Raw genomic sequence first — 16,342 nt, forward strand, 5'->3', positions numbered from 1 at the left:
TTAATTAACGAGTATATAATTTTTCCTTTTTGAGGATAGTGGTAGAAGTCAATGTAAAATATCTTTTGCCACTAAATTTGAGTTCACAAAAGACATCATCTAATTCTTGTACTAGCTAGCAGTAGCTCCATTAGTAGTCCTCAAGGTGGTTGACATTGAATCTGGCATCAACTGTATCACGAGTGACGGAGGCAAAAATTTTATTCATAAAATGTGAAAAAATAAACATTCCAACAACTCAATTATTCAATATATAGCATATGCTGTATAAAACAAAACTTTAACCTATCCATGAGTGTAAATTTCCGACAAAGGATGTCAATTGACTCCCTTGAACAAATTAAAGATAGCTCTGCTACTGAATGGTACCCCAAAGAGTGTCCATTTTATCATTTCCCAAGGGATGTCAATTGACTCCCTTGAACAAATTAAAGATAGCTCCGCTACTGAATGGTACCCCAAAGAGTGTCCATTTTATCATTTCTCAAGCAAACTTGAAGGTTAATTAATTTCACGTATAATTATTAAATTTTATTCACTACAAGTCTACAATATAGCTTTTTCTTTGCTATTTTGGTCGATAGTTCAATACTCACCAAGTATATTCTCTCTTTCAAGGGCACATCCCTCTTTCCAAAAAGATTTTTAAAAACAAAAGAAACCAAAACTAAATATGAAATTATTGGTGCTTAAACAAAAGAAACCTGAATAAGATGTGTTACTAGTAGATGATTGTCACATTAGTAAGATGTGGTGTGTACAACAGTTTTAGATCATTACGCCTACTCAAGTACTACTAGTAATTTCTTTGTAGTTTATTATACTCTCTCCGCTTTAATTCACGTGGCACTGTTTGACTTTACACGTAATTTTAGAAAAAAGGACTATTAAAACTCGTAATTAAATAAGTCATAAATATTTGTGTGGCTATAAATTAATTATTGCATTAAATATAAAATGAAAAGCTTAAAATTAAATTACTTTTAAATTGCGACAAATTAAGAAGTATGACGCATAAAATTGAGAGAAAAGTAGCATGCATTAACAAAAAACGATGGTGTATATAGTATTCACTCGTTTCAATCTAAGTTTTTTTAGTTTCTTCTTTCTGTTTAAAAAAGAATGCCTATATATAACATTTGGTAACTCCCTAATTCCAACGTCGTGACCACAAGCTTACGATATAACAATTAGTGATTCACAATACATATTTTAGTTTAGAATCACTAGATTCAAAAATCTCTTTTATTTCTTAATCTGCTCGTCTAGTCAAACTAAAACATTTAAATTGATATGAATGGAGTATTGTTCTATATCATCGGTGAATTTTTACTTATACAGTCAGACCTCTCTATAACAACATCCACATATAACAACACCTCTCTATAATAGTTAAGTTTTTCGGAACCGATTTTTTATGTTATATTTTGCTTCTCTATAACAATATTTTACTTATAACAACAACTAACTTTATAACAGTACCATCTTTGAAAAATTATGCCTCATATAACAACTATCTTGTATTTTTGGTAACATAATAATTAACCATCTTTATAAAAATAGAATATCTATGATTACTAATAATAAGTGTAGATATTTTGACTAAATATTTTAAAATTTCAATACACTATTTATGACAGAATATTATATGAATATATATTTTCATCATTAAAAGATTTTTCGTTGTTATACAAAGTGTAATTAAGCTTAAGATTTGACAATTTAAAATGAAAAATTAGATTTTATGCATCTTTTTTACCTACAACAACGAAATGTTATTTAAATATCAATGCTATTATAGGTGTACAACATCAATTCGGACCCAATAATGTTGTTATAGAGAGATTTGGCTATACCTCAGATCCTTAGCCCAAACAAATGTTACTACTACTATCGTCATTAATACCTCAGATCTAAGGTCTTTTTTTTTTTTTTTTTTTTTTTTTTTGATTACTAAAATTACGCATTTTGACTTTAGGCTTTGAAATTTTATAAAGTCAAAGGATGGACCCCACACGGTAGCACGCTTAAGCTATACTGGGGCCCTGGTTACGACCTAGAAGTCAGAGCCTGACAGTGACTCCACTTAGGTGTTTGATTGGTATTTGATCAATCAAATTTTTTTATTTTTTTTATAAAAAAATAAAATAAAAGAAGAATTTTGTGGTTAGGTTTTTTCTAAATAAAAATATTTAAAGTAGAGTTGTATTTACACGCGAGTCCCATCTAGAAAACTCGAACATTATAATTAAAAATGGGTATTTTACCAAAAATATTCTTCATTTAAATAAATTTTTCACTAATAAGTTCGGCAGGACTCACCACCAAAATTTTCAAGATCCATTGTTGTCATCATATGACCGACTATTTATGGTCAGCGAAGCTTAGAGCTAACATTTTCTTGTGTGCGTGCATCTCCAATGTATCTTTGGCATGATAAAGGTGTAGTAAACTGACCATGCCGCAATTCTGTCATATATGTATAATCGTCTCGTCATACTATTATATATGCTATCAATTGTTGGGCTAAGTCAGCTTAAATATACTTGTAATATCTTTGTGAAATTATCTGCTTTAGATTAAATCCATACATTTTCATCAAAGCGTCACTTACCATTAAGTGTATCATACACTTTGTATGTAGCTTCTCAATTTATTCACATGTACCTTCTCAATTTTTTCAACTATGAATGCAGAACTTTGATTCTACACCTAACACTTAGTAATACTTTTTGGCACACTGTTTTTTTTTTTTTTTTGTTATATAATATTATCTTCATCTTTTAGTAATTCTTATTTTATTTAAGATGATACATTGCATTTTACCTTTAAGACCCAAAACAAAAAAATACCCTATCACAATTAGCACTCAACATATTTTAAAGCTTGATTTTTATATGCGATATAATGCTCTTATGTATAGGATATTAATCTGCGTCGGTTCTCTTGGACAATGACTAAATTGACTACTCATAAAAATATAAAAAAAAAAAAAAAGAAAAAAAAAAGATGGAAATAGTGATAACACAGATTTTAAATTTTTTATTCTGCCAGAAAATTTTGTGTGTGATGGTCATTGTCCCTCAGACAAAGATTTGGTTCTGCTGTTATTTATTGAGATGTTTTATTAATTTTTAATTGGTGTCTGATATTTGCGTTGGAGTTCAACTAAATTTGAATTTGCTCCGGAAAATCCTACATTGAGAAATAAACCACTCGCGAACAAAGATGATTCCATATATAGGGATCAAATCGGATACCTCTAATTATAAAGAATCCTACTCTATGATTGAGTGATCTTTTCTTACATTATTGAATAATAGTAATATAGTTTTCTAGTAATTACACGTATGAGTGTATCTAATTATATATGCCATGTTCCACTAAGAAAATATAATACGTAATAATTATAGTACTCCAATGAGCCTGAATTATCTAATCACTTTTAAGCACACGAGGTTCTCTATTATTGGAAGATTGTTATTGATTCTGAACGTGAAATTAATAATGGAGAGAGTCACCACATATATATCTAATCATAGACATAAAGACATGATCTATATAGCAAACAATAATTTGATGATTCTTGTCTTAATTGCATTTATTTATGTTATTAAAGAGGCAAACATTAGCTTCTATAGATGGAAACCAAGAATAGGTCATCATGAAAGATGATTGTGCTTGTCGACACAAGAGGATTTAGAATTTACATTACAATTTGATCAACTTTAAGGTTCGTAACCTTAAATTTATAATATTTTAGAAATTATAGGTTAAGATTTGATATTTCACAAATACATCTATGTTCCGCGACGAACATACTGAATTCAAATGGAACAGTTATGGAACGTGAAACTTTTATATAATAAGTGTAGATTTGATTATATATCTTATTTTCCCATTTTTGCTTTACCTTCTCCCGTTGTAATAACAAATTACGGAACTTAAATGTATATGTCATCAGTGCAAGAAATGTTTTACACTATATCAGGTCACCCAAAGAATATCTATAGCCTACAGATAAGTCTTGTTAAAATGTGAGATTGTAATTTTGAAAAGCATCTATAATAATAAAATATGATTGATTTTTCATTTTTTTCCCCACAATTCTCTGTCTTCATTCCTGATCATGCCGGCTGAAAGGTAATTGTAGAGAAGCAATTGTGAAATGCTAATTCCCCCTTTTTCAGAAGTAGAGAGGGCTTCTTTCCCCACCATTCCAGCCTATTATTGATATAAATTTAACAGATGCAGAAGATAGCTTGCTCTATTTCTTTTAAATACCCCATTATTAACATATCACACTTTCATTTTATGATAACTCTGGATGGCTAATGAAAATATTTTAATAAAATTTATTTTTCTCAACTTCCGAGCGATTGCACCAAACATCCGAGTTCTTTTTGAATTTCTTGAAAGTCCCTTCGCCTATACACCAGCGAATCGGCTTCACTCTCATTCCTGGTAATAAAAATGACGATATATATAACTTAAACTAAAAAAGGATTAAGAAAAAATTAAAGATAACATATATAGTTTTAAGTCGTGTGAAATAAGTAGGCTGAGTAAGGTGTGAAATGTGAATCACACCGTGTGATGGTGACACGCATGTTCGAAATATCATGAGTAGAATATCTTATTTTGGCTATCGAAAATGATGTGGAATCTGCACCGCTCATCATATTTCCAACTTTTTACATGTGTATGTTTATTTAAACTTTAAAGCAAGGGGAGAGTACTAATTTACTATGCTCAATTGACTTGAATTTAGGAAATATAAATAAATGTATTAAGTTTTTTCATTTTACTCGATGTTCGGTATTCGTTTTAGAATTCGACTAATTTTGATTCACGTCCGAAAGTCTTAGTTGAAGAGGTAAAACTCTCACTATCCAAGGTAACTCTATTTTCAAGAATCGAATCTAGTACTGCTTTTGGGTCCATGATTACTCTGGATTCGCATCCAAAAGTTTAAGCTGAAGGGCAAAGCACTCACAACCAAAGACAACTTTGGGGTCCGACTAATCTAGATTCACATTTGAAAATCTCAATTGAGGGGTAAAGCGCTCAGTATCAAAGGTAATGAAGTAACTCAATTCTCAGGAACCGACTCCGATATCCGCTTTGAGATTCAAATAATCCGAATTTGTATCCGAAAGTCTCAATTGAAGGGGTAAAACGCTATTAACAAAGGCAACTACATTCTCTAAGCTCGAACATGAGGTCATTGGTTCAGCTAATGATCAAGGGCCCGAGACTTAAGTTATATATAATGGACAACGGAATTATTCTATTTAAAATAATATAGTACTTACCATAATATATTAATAATAATTTAATGTAAATATTGAGTGCAAAGGAATATTTGCCGAATTCCATTCCAATTGAAACAAAATGAGAGTGATGATGTAGTATTGACACAAGTTTGAGGTGTGAATGCAGCCAAAATAGAGAGACAGACCAATGAGACATAGTACTAATAAGTCATCAACATCATGTCTCTTATCTCTCTTTGCATTTCCTTAGCAAAAAAGAAAATCTCTCTTTGCATAATTCTTTTTTTGCTAATTTCGAAATGCATAATTCATCAACATCGACCATTAGCTTTATTGTACGAAAAATATTAAATTACTTTATAATATCATTTGCAGTCACTAGATTTGTTGATGAATACATATAAATTTTGTGTGTGTAAACTAAAATTTATTCAACTACTTAAATATTGTAGATTACATATAGTGAATGCAGAACACGTATTTTTATCGATAAATTATAATTGTTCTTGATTATTTGTGCTTGGATTAATTAAATTATATTCTTAGGAACTTAGTTTTGCATATCATATTTATTGGCGCTGACGTGTACACTAAATCAATAGATGCATGATATGTGTTTGTTAATGGATTATTATCACTTAATTATGGTTAATTACTTTATATTATCACCCTATTAAATTACTTAATTATAACAAGTCGATATTATGTGGTGTAAACATTGAGTGTAAGTAGGTTTGGACGACGAGCCAAACGAGCTTTCCAAGAGTTCGTGACCTCAAAAATAAGCATTTCCCCTCCCTGCTGTAAAGCACTAACTTCCGGCACAACCAACTCTCGTAGTATAACATATGGTGTATATAAGGCTCGAGAACTAATTTAAGACTATCCGACTAGCGATTTGAAATGTTTTCAATGGACTTCTTTGTTGTTATTATCAAATTCACGCAACTCATGATTTCAACGTACGTCTTATAAGACCATTATCTCCGTTGAATTTCTTTCTTTCTTTATCTTTATTATTATTATTATTATTGTTATTATTTTAAAGTCATAGCATCTCACTCTGTTGATCTTAGTTGACTTTGCTAAGTAAAAAAGGAAGGCCAAAATGTTTCCAACCATTAAGAACGTCAAAATTGATTTGACAGTACGTGTTTCAACTTAATTCTATTCTAGTGGAGAGCTGTATTTTTTTTTTCTTTCTTTTTGGAGTGGCTCACAAGTCATAATGGGTGTTTAGCACAAAATTTTTTCTAAATGACTTCAAGAATAGTAATTTTAGCCTCACAAATGATAAGATAAGTATATTACGAAATGGTTGGATTGTCTAAAATTTGCGAGGATAGTTGGTGTGAATTCGAACATAAATGTTTTAAATTTTATAAACTAAATTTTATATATTTAAACACTATATCAAAGTATTATAAGATAAATAATAGTTAATAATTCAAAATATTTAGATAATACTTGAAAAACTCTTAGTCAAGAAAATAACTTTTCTGACTTTCCAAACATTAATAGTGTCGTATAAAATGAATCAGAACGAATGATATATTTTTATTGTCATGAGGATCACCTCATTATGACATCATCATAACACATGTTTTTTTTTTCTCATTACATAAATCATAGGACGTATTTTTTTTTTCTCATTATATAAATGTATATGAAATTTGCAATTGTAGGTCTTCTCCTTAATGATTAATTTAGGGTTTTACTTTGACATTAGTAAAGAGGCATTGTCATGATGAGAGTTGATTATATATATATATATATATATATATATATATATATATATATATATACGTAGAGAAGAGAAAAAGCTAGGTTGGACCTACTGTTTACCACGAAATCCTCCTTTCTATTATCTTCATGATTGATTTTGAAGGATTTTCCACACAAATGTTCTCAGCTCACGATAAAGGCGGATTCAGTATTTGAAATTTATGAATTCGATCTACAACGATCTTAAGTTAATAATATCTAATACTAATTGGGTTTACCGTCAAATATTTATAGATATTTAATAGTTTCTTAATGTATATATTGGAGGGAAAATAACCTCAGTGCCTAAAAAGGAAAAAATAATGAGTAAAAAGGAGAGGTAAATAGAAAAGAAAAAAGGGCCACGAATACTGTTGGACTCTGAATGAGTAAAATAAGGAAATAATACTTTAGATCGAATGTAAACTTTAAGCAATGGTAGGGAATACATTTAACCAAAAGAAAAAAAAAAAAAGGGTAAAAAAGGTTAGAAGGGAGAATAAACTTGTTAGAAGGGAGAATAAACTTGCTTCCTCTCTCTATTTTGTGATTTAATTTCTTACATTTTAAACAATGAAATTGAAAAGTTCGATTAAAGTCTCTAATGGTTAAATAATATTTCAAATAATGTTAATTCTAAAAGAATATTAACACTCATTTTTTTTCCGTATTTAGACATTCAAAATTAATTTCTTAAAAGATTGGTCAAATACAGGCTTTACAAATTTTAATTTCAAAGTACTCTTTCTAGAAACACTTTATATAAGGAAAATTGCTTTTAAAAATAAGTCGACTTTACAAGTACGCCCAAGTAGGATATAGATCGGCAAAAATTTAGTGATGTAGAATTTTCACGAACCATCAAAGGATGTGGTGAAGTGGATGAGGCTGGTCATCCCTTAATCAGAGGTCTCAGGTTCTAGTCCTGTGTATGGAAAGTCCTTGGTAGGGAGCGGTACGTACAGAAATGGCTCTACCCAATGCGAATCCGGATATAATCGGCCTCCAATGCTAGCACTGGATATTGGGTGGGAAACCAAAAAAAAAAAAAAAGATGTAAAATTTCACGAGGTATCCTATTTGGACATCGCCATTTAATATCTACCAATTTTTTTTTATTATTTTTTTTTACGTATTTCGGAATAACTTCAATCATGCGGTGTCTGAAATTTCATATATGTGACATTCAAGTATTTCCACTTGAGCTTCAGGCATATGCAGATGAACTTTAGTCGTATGAAACTTTAAATAGCGTATGTCTAAAAATTGTATCAAAGTGAATAGGCTGGAAACATTTTATGCGCCACAAGTACGACTTAAATAAATGGTAGCCCCAAAATCAAGTATATGTGCATTTCGAGCTAGTTAGGCCCAATTAATGGAGGACCAACATGCACAGAATTTCATTGAATGTTAATTTCATTGAATGTCCTTTCTTTTGTTTTTAAATTTTTGCAGATATATAAACTCAACAGCAAATGGTCACTCCTATCTACATGCTCTTCATCTTCCTCCTTGTCCTCATTTAAAAGATTACCACTAATATTTATTGTGTCTATACTAATAGCCTGTTTGGCCAAGCTTATTACCTCAAACCCCCCCAAAAAAAAATCTTATTTTTTCAATAATTGCTTATTTGAAAAAAAAGTGAGGTGTTTGGCAAAACTTTTGGGAAAAAAAAAGTCTTCACGGGAGTATGAAGTAATTTTTTTACTAAAAAAAACATTTTCTTGCCCAAAAGCATTTTTTGAAAAAAAATACAATAGAAGCACTTTTTTAAAAGCTTGGCTTAAAGATTAATTGCTTCTTAAAAGTCTTTTTTTTAATTAATTAAACACAAACTACTTTTTTAAAAAGTGCTTTTTGAAAAGTACTTTTAAAAAAAATACTTTTTAAAATAGTTCGATTTTAAGTTTTGTAAAAACAACGGCTTATAACTAATATTATATAATTATCACTAAGATTAATAATTCAATATCAAGATACATTGCTCATAAGAAACTCTGCCCTGCGGATGCACTAGTTGCAAAAAGCAAACTAAACAGAATTAAGGTTTAATACAAACTATAGAGACATGACTAGAGCCTGTAAATTGTAACTTTTTGATCAAACATCGCTATTGACTTGAGGGAGAAGAAAATTTTCACTGTTTGGCCGAATTATCTAACATAACACATAGTTGTTAATATTTATTCAAGACACAAGCAGTTTTTTAATCTCACAAATATAGCGAACAAATTTAACAAAATAGGTAGTAAAGATAGTACACCAAGTCTTCCCCACCCGACAAAACTTGTGAACAATTGAACAACATATGCAAGTTTTGCCCATCTAGCATAACTAATCAACAATTTAACAAAATTGGTAGAATGGAGATATTGCCGAGTCTTGCACAAAACTTGTGAACAATTGAACAACATATGCAAGTTTTGCCCATCTAGCATAACTAATCAACAATTTAACAAAATTGGTAGAATGGAGATATTGCCGAGTCTTGCACAAAACTTGTGAACAATTGAACAACACAAGCAAGTATATCTATCTGGCAAAACTTGTGAATCATTTAACAAGATTGGTAGAATGAAAGCAGTATCAAGTCTTGCCAGTCCCGCGGAACTTGTTAATACTTGAATAACACATAAGTTTTTCATTTTGCAAGACTTGTAAGCAATTTAACAAGATCGATGGAATGATTATTGTACCAAATTGTGCTCACCCCCTCATAACTTGTGAACAAGGTAGCATTAGTCAATCCAAGACTTGTGAACAATTTAATAAGATAGGTAGAATGATTATTGTACCAAATGTAATTTTCCATTCTTTTGTTTCTCCATAGATCTTTTTTCAAAATCTAAAAATAATATTTGGAGATTATTTCAGATAAGTTGTTTACCAAACTGAGTCATTATTTCAACTTAGAACTTGAATTACAACACTTCAACTCTTAATCTTCCGAATACCCTTTTTCAACTTTAACTTCAAATACAACTTTTCTTCAAATCTCAACCAAATCATATCCAAACGCCTACTAGGTTCACTGGTGTCCCTACGAGAGATAAGACCTTACATTCAATCAAGCAATCACTATAAACTATACCAAGTTGTGTTGTATTTGCAACCATTAAACATAATTTGGTACTTTTGACACACACAATTACAGTGAATCAGATACATACAGATTCCATACCCAATTAAAAAAGCAGACTTCAACAATTACAGATATAAATTATGTAATTCGTTTTTGAGATTCAAGAAGAATTGTGTGAATGAGAGGATTATCTTTGCAGGAAATATTAGGCTGCACCCTTGAGTTTCTTGGCGATGACGGCCATGTATTTACCCTGGTGAAATGCCTGCTGCAATTCAAGCTCAGATGGCTGTCTGGAGCCGTCACCGGCGAATGTTCCAGCGCCATACGGACTTCCTCCTTTCACTTGCTCCATTTCAAACATGCCAGCACCAAATGTGTATCCGATAGGTACAAAGATCATCCCATGGTGGACAAGCTGAGTTATAGCAGTCAACCTACCATATACCTTGGGTTAAAAAGGAAGAAAATGACAGTTCTCTAGTAACTCCATGGATATCAAGACTCTAAAACATGTTTATAGCCTGTTTGGCCAGCTTCTAGGAAGCCAAAAGTGCTTTTTTCCCAAAAAAGTGCTTATTTTAGAAAGTTGAGGTGTTTGGCCAAGCTTTTAGGGAAAAAATAAGTGCTTTTGAGTAGTAGCAGAAGCTGCTTTTTAGAAGCTAAAAAGAGTAGTTTTTCCCCATAAACACTTTGGGAACATTGGCCAAGCACAAAGTACTACTTTAATATTGGCAAAAGTGCTTTTCAAATTGATTAGCCAAACACAAACTGCTACTATCCAAAAGTACTTTTTCGGAAAACATTTTTGACAAAAAAACACTTTTCAAAATAAGCAAATTTTGGAAGCTTGGCCAAACAGGGTGTCATATGACTTTATGTGAAATAAGATCGTACGGTGTTGTTTCTTGCCCACCGCCTTGGGATCCAGTGCTATAGAATATGCCAGCTGGCTTGCCAGCTAGTTGTTGTGTTCTCCATAGACCTCCAGTTGCATCAAGGAATGCTTTAAACTGAGCAGCCATCATTCCGAACCTTGTAGGGAATCCAAAAACGAAACCATCAGCTTCAGCAAGTTCTTGAGGTGTTATATTAGGCACATCAGTCTTTGGAGGTGCACTCATTTTCGCTAGCACCTCTTCCGACAGAGTTTCAGGTACCTGTACCACAAAATGGTATGCTTCATCAACGGAAGCATATGATTAAGAAATGTGAAACTAGGGACTGCAGCATGTCCGAAATAGGACACTGAGAATGGTCCAACTACATTCTTCACAAGAAAGGAAGTAATCTCAAAAAATCAAGAAGCAAGCAGTTTCGAAGCTTGACAATTGACTTCATATAAACCTCAAACAGTGGGTAAGTATTTGCATAGGACACTTAATTGGAGCTCTGCTTTGCCTTAATGCTGGCACTGGCCTTTTCTGAGTTTTTCTCTAATTTCCATATTATTATTTTTCAGCCCTGTACTGAGAGTCTGAGATACAAGAAAAACGGGAGAAAACCACCAAACAAAGACAACAACGAACAAAAGAGGAGCGAGCCAGAGTCAGAAAAATGGTTTTCAAAATTAAAATAGACCAATTTGTTCTTTCATCAACCTAAAGCAATTTGATCTGCTTAAATATGGTATTTCCTTTAAGTACATCAATTTGTTTCATGAAGCGGAGAAAACTTTTCTTTACCAGACCCACATGCATAAGGATCCAGGTTGTTAGGACGAATAACTGAAAGAGAGAGAACAATCACACAAAGAAGATGAGATTTACGTGGTTCAACAAGTTCTATACTTTGTTCAGTTCTATTACCACAACTCTCACACAAAATGTATTATGCCATTATAGGTATATATAGATGAAAACTAGAGCTACAACTCTGCCCATATTGTAGCTTCCTGTAGGAAAGCTTTTAAGCTAAAGAAGGATAGTATAAAGCTAGACAAATCCAACAAGCTAGATCCGTGTCAAAGTGACAAAACAGCTCTCTTAACATAGAACCAACTTAGGCAGAAAACCTCAATAGAGTTGTCAGGCGATACCCAAAACTTCAAAGAAGTTGCAGTACCTGGCTCAGTCTTGGTAAATAACAAATACTTGCAGATACTTTCTATGGATTAGCATAGCGACATAGCGTATATATTCCATTCCAAAGGAAAAGAAATGAAAAGAGAAAGTAGCACCTACTTGCCACAATTTAGCTTCGACTCCTTCAACAGATGCTGCCCCTTTCTTTATCTCTTCTGCTAGTTTCTCCACATGCCCATACATTGAATAATATCTGTTGAAAAAATAAAAAAAACATCAGCTGTCACTACTCAATGGATGGAGTAATACGAGGCGTGTAGCTCATATTACTTTAAAATTTAATAAGATAGCTATCTTCCCACTTTCCAATAAGATTAAGCTTTCTGTAGTTCCCTATCCCTTTACTCTGAATGCTATTCATCTCTATTTCTTAGCCTACCCTCCCCAAAACACTAGCTTACGACTACAATGTTTTACATATTTACATTAGTTCTGTACCGCATGGCAGTCGCATTAGCCAGATCCCTCCTGATACAAGACATGTCACATGCAGTGTTTAGCTATCTGACAAATCTAAGTTCATTCTAGAGTACCAACAATGCCAAGCAAATTAAACCTAATATCCCTCACACATGACACTCTCTGTAACTTCAACAAATTCTAATGATATTTTCTTGGTCCGTATCTCTGGATAGTGGATAGTATACCAAACAGGTCGAATATAGATTACGTTCTTGTTTCCTATTATAGATCCACTCTATTCTGCTACCTAGAAGAAACGTTGATCCAGAACAAGAAAGCAGGAGTTTCTGGTGTAGCCCCTGCCCTCATCGATCTAAGCAATTCCATGCACCAAAAAGTACACCCAAACTTCCTAAGATTGATCTTCAAGATCACTAATGTCAATGCAGTAAACTATTTCTCAGCTCACTCTTTCCTTCAAATTGTTGCTCTACCGTTTCAACAAATTCCTGCAAACTATTTCTCAGCTCACTCACCCAAACTGTTTTTTTTTCCAATTTATCTGAAATTTCTTTAAGGAAAAAACTAGATCAATGCAATGAACAATTTATACTAAGAGCCTGTTTGGATGGGCTTAAAAAAAGCAGCTTATAAGCCAAAAAAAAAAAAAAAAAAAAGTTGGGGTAGGCCAACTTATTTTTTTTGGCTTATAAGCTGTTTTAAATTTTTATAGGTCGCTTTAGATAAGCTAATCCAAACGGGCTCAATTATTTTTTTGGGCTTATTTTAAGCACAAAATGGTTTATAAGCTGGCCAGCCAAACACTCAAAAAAGCTGAAAACAGCTTATAATAAGCTGTTTTCAGCAACTTATAAGCCAATCCAAACAGGCTCTAAATTACTCAAAAAGAGGCTAAAATGTGACCAATAGATCCTCCTAATCTATACTAAATTACTCCAAAAAGAGGCTAAAATGTGATCCAAGCTGCTTTAGATAAGCTAATCCAAACGGGCCCAATTATTTTTTTGGGCTTATTTTAAGCACAAAATTTTAACACTCAAAAAAAAGCCGAAAATGACTTTATAATAAAACATTTTCAGCAACTTATAAGCCAATCCAAACAGGCTCTAAATTACTCAAAAAGAGGCTAAAATGTGACCAAAATCCTCCTAATCTATACTAAATTACTCCAAAAAGAGGCTAAAATGTGATGTTTAATCCAAAGCAAGAATATTTTTAAGCAAAAATGCCAATCAAAAAAGCTGAAAACAGCTTATAATAAGCTGTTTTCTAAATTACTCTAAAACTCAAAAAGAGGCTAAAATGTGACCAATAGATCCTCCTAATCTATACTAAATTACTCAAAAAAGAGGCTAAAATATGATCCATCCTTTAATACTAGCAATAAATTAGAGCAAAAATATATTTTCACTAAAATCACATAATTAAGCTTAATCCTTCACAACTTTTATCACAAATTGACTAGACCAGCATAATTATAACACGAAATTCATCTGATTGAACGCCAAATCAGTAGAGCAGAACTGATTTTTTTTTTTTTTAATCCAATTTATCTGAAATTTCTAAAAACACAACTAGCAATAAATTAGAGCAAAACATAGTTAACGCTTAATTCGTCATTAATTAATTACAAATTGAGCAGATTAGTAGGATAATAACAAAAAAAATCATCTAATTGAATGCCAAATCAGTAAAGCACGAACTCAGTTATACTTTTTTTTTTTTTTCAAAATAATAGCTGAATAGCAAAGGGAAAAAGAAAAAAAAAATACTCACACGATGTAAACTTTTGTAGCCATTTTTTGCAATTTGTGTACAAAATGGGTTAAACTTGTAATGGATGGAGGGAACCACACACTATCTTTCTCTTTATATTTATAGTAGTTGAGAACTATGAGAGGATTGGACTACAGCTAATTGTAAACTAATTATTTCAGATTGGTTTTTTGCAATAGTAATATTTTTTAATAGTACTCACTCCGAAAAATATTTTCTTCGTTTGATTTGGTACGGAGTTTAAGAAATAAAGGAAAACTTTTGAAATGTGTGGTTCAAAACAAACCTTAGATACTTGTGTGGCTGTAAATCATATCATAAAATTAAATTATTTCTAAATATAAAAATGTGTTAATCTTTTTGGGATAGATCAAAAAGGAAAAGAAGACAATCTTTTTGGGACGGAGGGAGTAATATTTTTTAATAGTACTCCCTCCGAAAAATATTGTCTTAATTTGGCTTGGCATAAAGTTTAAAAAATAAAGGATTTTTGAAATGTGTAGTCTAAAATAAATCTTAGATATTTGTGTGGTTGTAAATCTATCTCCTAAAGTTAAATTGTTTTCAATAGAAATGTGAAAATTGTTTTCAATAGAAATGTGTCAATCTTTTTGGGACAAAATGATAAGGAATGTAAAACAATCTTTTTGGGACGGTGGGAGTAATATTTTTGTAAGAAAAACATTTTGAAATGTTATTTGCTTATAAAAATGTGACTTAGTAACCTGAAAATAAAGTAATGAGTAATTTGCACAAACAATTGTCCAAAAAAAATAATAATAATAATTTGCAGAAAAGATTGAATTGCACTGACAGTGGAAAAGAATTTTGAGGGTGTTTGAATTGACTTTTTAAAAATAGCTTATATAAGTTAAAAGTCATAAGTTGGAAATATCCAACTTTTAGCATTTGGCTTATTTTTCTATTTTTGGCCTAAAAATAAGTGTTTAAAAACATTTTTATCCTTTCCAAACACCACAAAAATATAATAGAGCTTAAAAACCAATGAGCATTTAAAATAAGCCCATCCAAACACCCTTTTTGTATCGTCAATATATATTATTGTTTTTATACACCCGGAAGTGTTACAGGATAATTGAAATTTTTGGTTTTATCAAAGGTCTTGAGTTTGAACCCTATGAATGATTAATTTCTTATTTAAGAGTGTTTACCTTCGTTAGTAGGCATATTCTGGCATACATCTATATTAGTTGGATTAATGAATTTTGAATACCATATTATCAAAAATTAAATGATATGTTCTTCATATTTTAAAAATTGTCATTTTTTTTTAAGGATGGAGAATCCCCATTTTTTGTGCCATATGATGGGAATATCAAGTAGTATTCATAATTTAAATTTAAGCAATGCATGGCCCTTAAAAATTAGGGGCAGGTCAAAGATCACATCCATCTTAATTCTTCATGATTATTCATGTCTCAAATTTTCCTTTTTTCCCTATTTTTCTTAATCACTTACTCCTTAAGCTCAAACTTTATTCTAATGTGTTTGGAGTCATAGTTTAGATGATTTTTTTTTTTTTTCACCTTTTGTCTAATTAATAATATATGATTACAGGAGTATATAATTAGATGGACTGTGGAAAATAAAAAGAAAAACCACTAAAATAGACTTGTCTTTAATGTATATGGAAGAAAGCAAGAACTACAGAAAATAGTGTCTCACTTTTAGTGCTTCTTTCCAAACACGTGTATGTTTGTTTATAAAATTAATTTTACACATAAATATGTTTATCCATTACTTTTAATCATTGAGCAAAACGAGCTTCTTATTGTCCGTCCCCTTTTAACCATTAATGGGTGTGGTGTAAAAATCTGTTCAATGGATGTATTGGAATGGATGAAATACACTTAATTAAATGCCAGAGTTTAGCCAATGTGACGAAAGAAATCTTGAAAGGAAACGTTTTT

The 16,342-nt window shown here is 31.4% G+C and overlaps 1 protein-coding gene across 1 annotated transcript; it reads right to left on the reverse strand.

Moving 5' to 3' along the window:
- Positions 1-10,129: 10,129 nt before the first annotated feature.
- Positions 10,130-14,563, reverse strand: LOC132053213 (probable NAD(P)H dehydrogenase (quinone) FQR1-like 1). Its single transcript, XM_059445133.1, has 4 exons — positions 14,412-14,563; positions 12,312-12,405; positions 11,026-11,288; positions 10,130-10,565 (listed from the first exon to the last, which is right to left on the reverse strand). The coding sequence occupies exons 1-4, from the start codon at positions 14,432-14,434 to the stop codon at positions 10,334-10,336; spliced, it is 612 nt and encodes a 203-aa protein (XP_059301116.1). The 5' UTR covers positions 14,435-14,563; the 3' UTR covers positions 10,130-10,333.
- Between the last annotated feature and the right edge of the window lie 1,779 nt (positions 14,564-16,342).

The sequence above is a fragment of the Lycium ferocissimum genome, chromosome 4 (genome assembly GCF_029784015.1).
Source record: "Lycium ferocissimum isolate CSIRO_LF1 chromosome 4, AGI_CSIRO_Lferr_CH_V1, whole genome shotgun sequence".
In the NCBI taxonomy this organism is placed as follows: Eukaryota; Viridiplantae; Streptophyta; class Magnoliopsida; order Solanales; family Solanaceae; genus Lycium; species Lycium ferocissimum.

Coding starts and splice junctions, on each gene's coding strand:
- LOC132053213 (XM_059445133.1), bottom strand. CDS start 14,434: ATGGCTACAAAAGTTTACATCGT. Junction 12,406..14,411: donor GCTACAAAAGTTTACATCGT/GTGAGTATTTTT, acceptor TTTTTTCAACAG/ATATTATTCAATGTATGGGC. Junction 11,289..12,311: donor TCGAAGCTAAATTGTGGCAA/GTAGGTGCTACT, acceptor TTTGTGGTACAG/GTACCTGAAACTCTGTCGGA.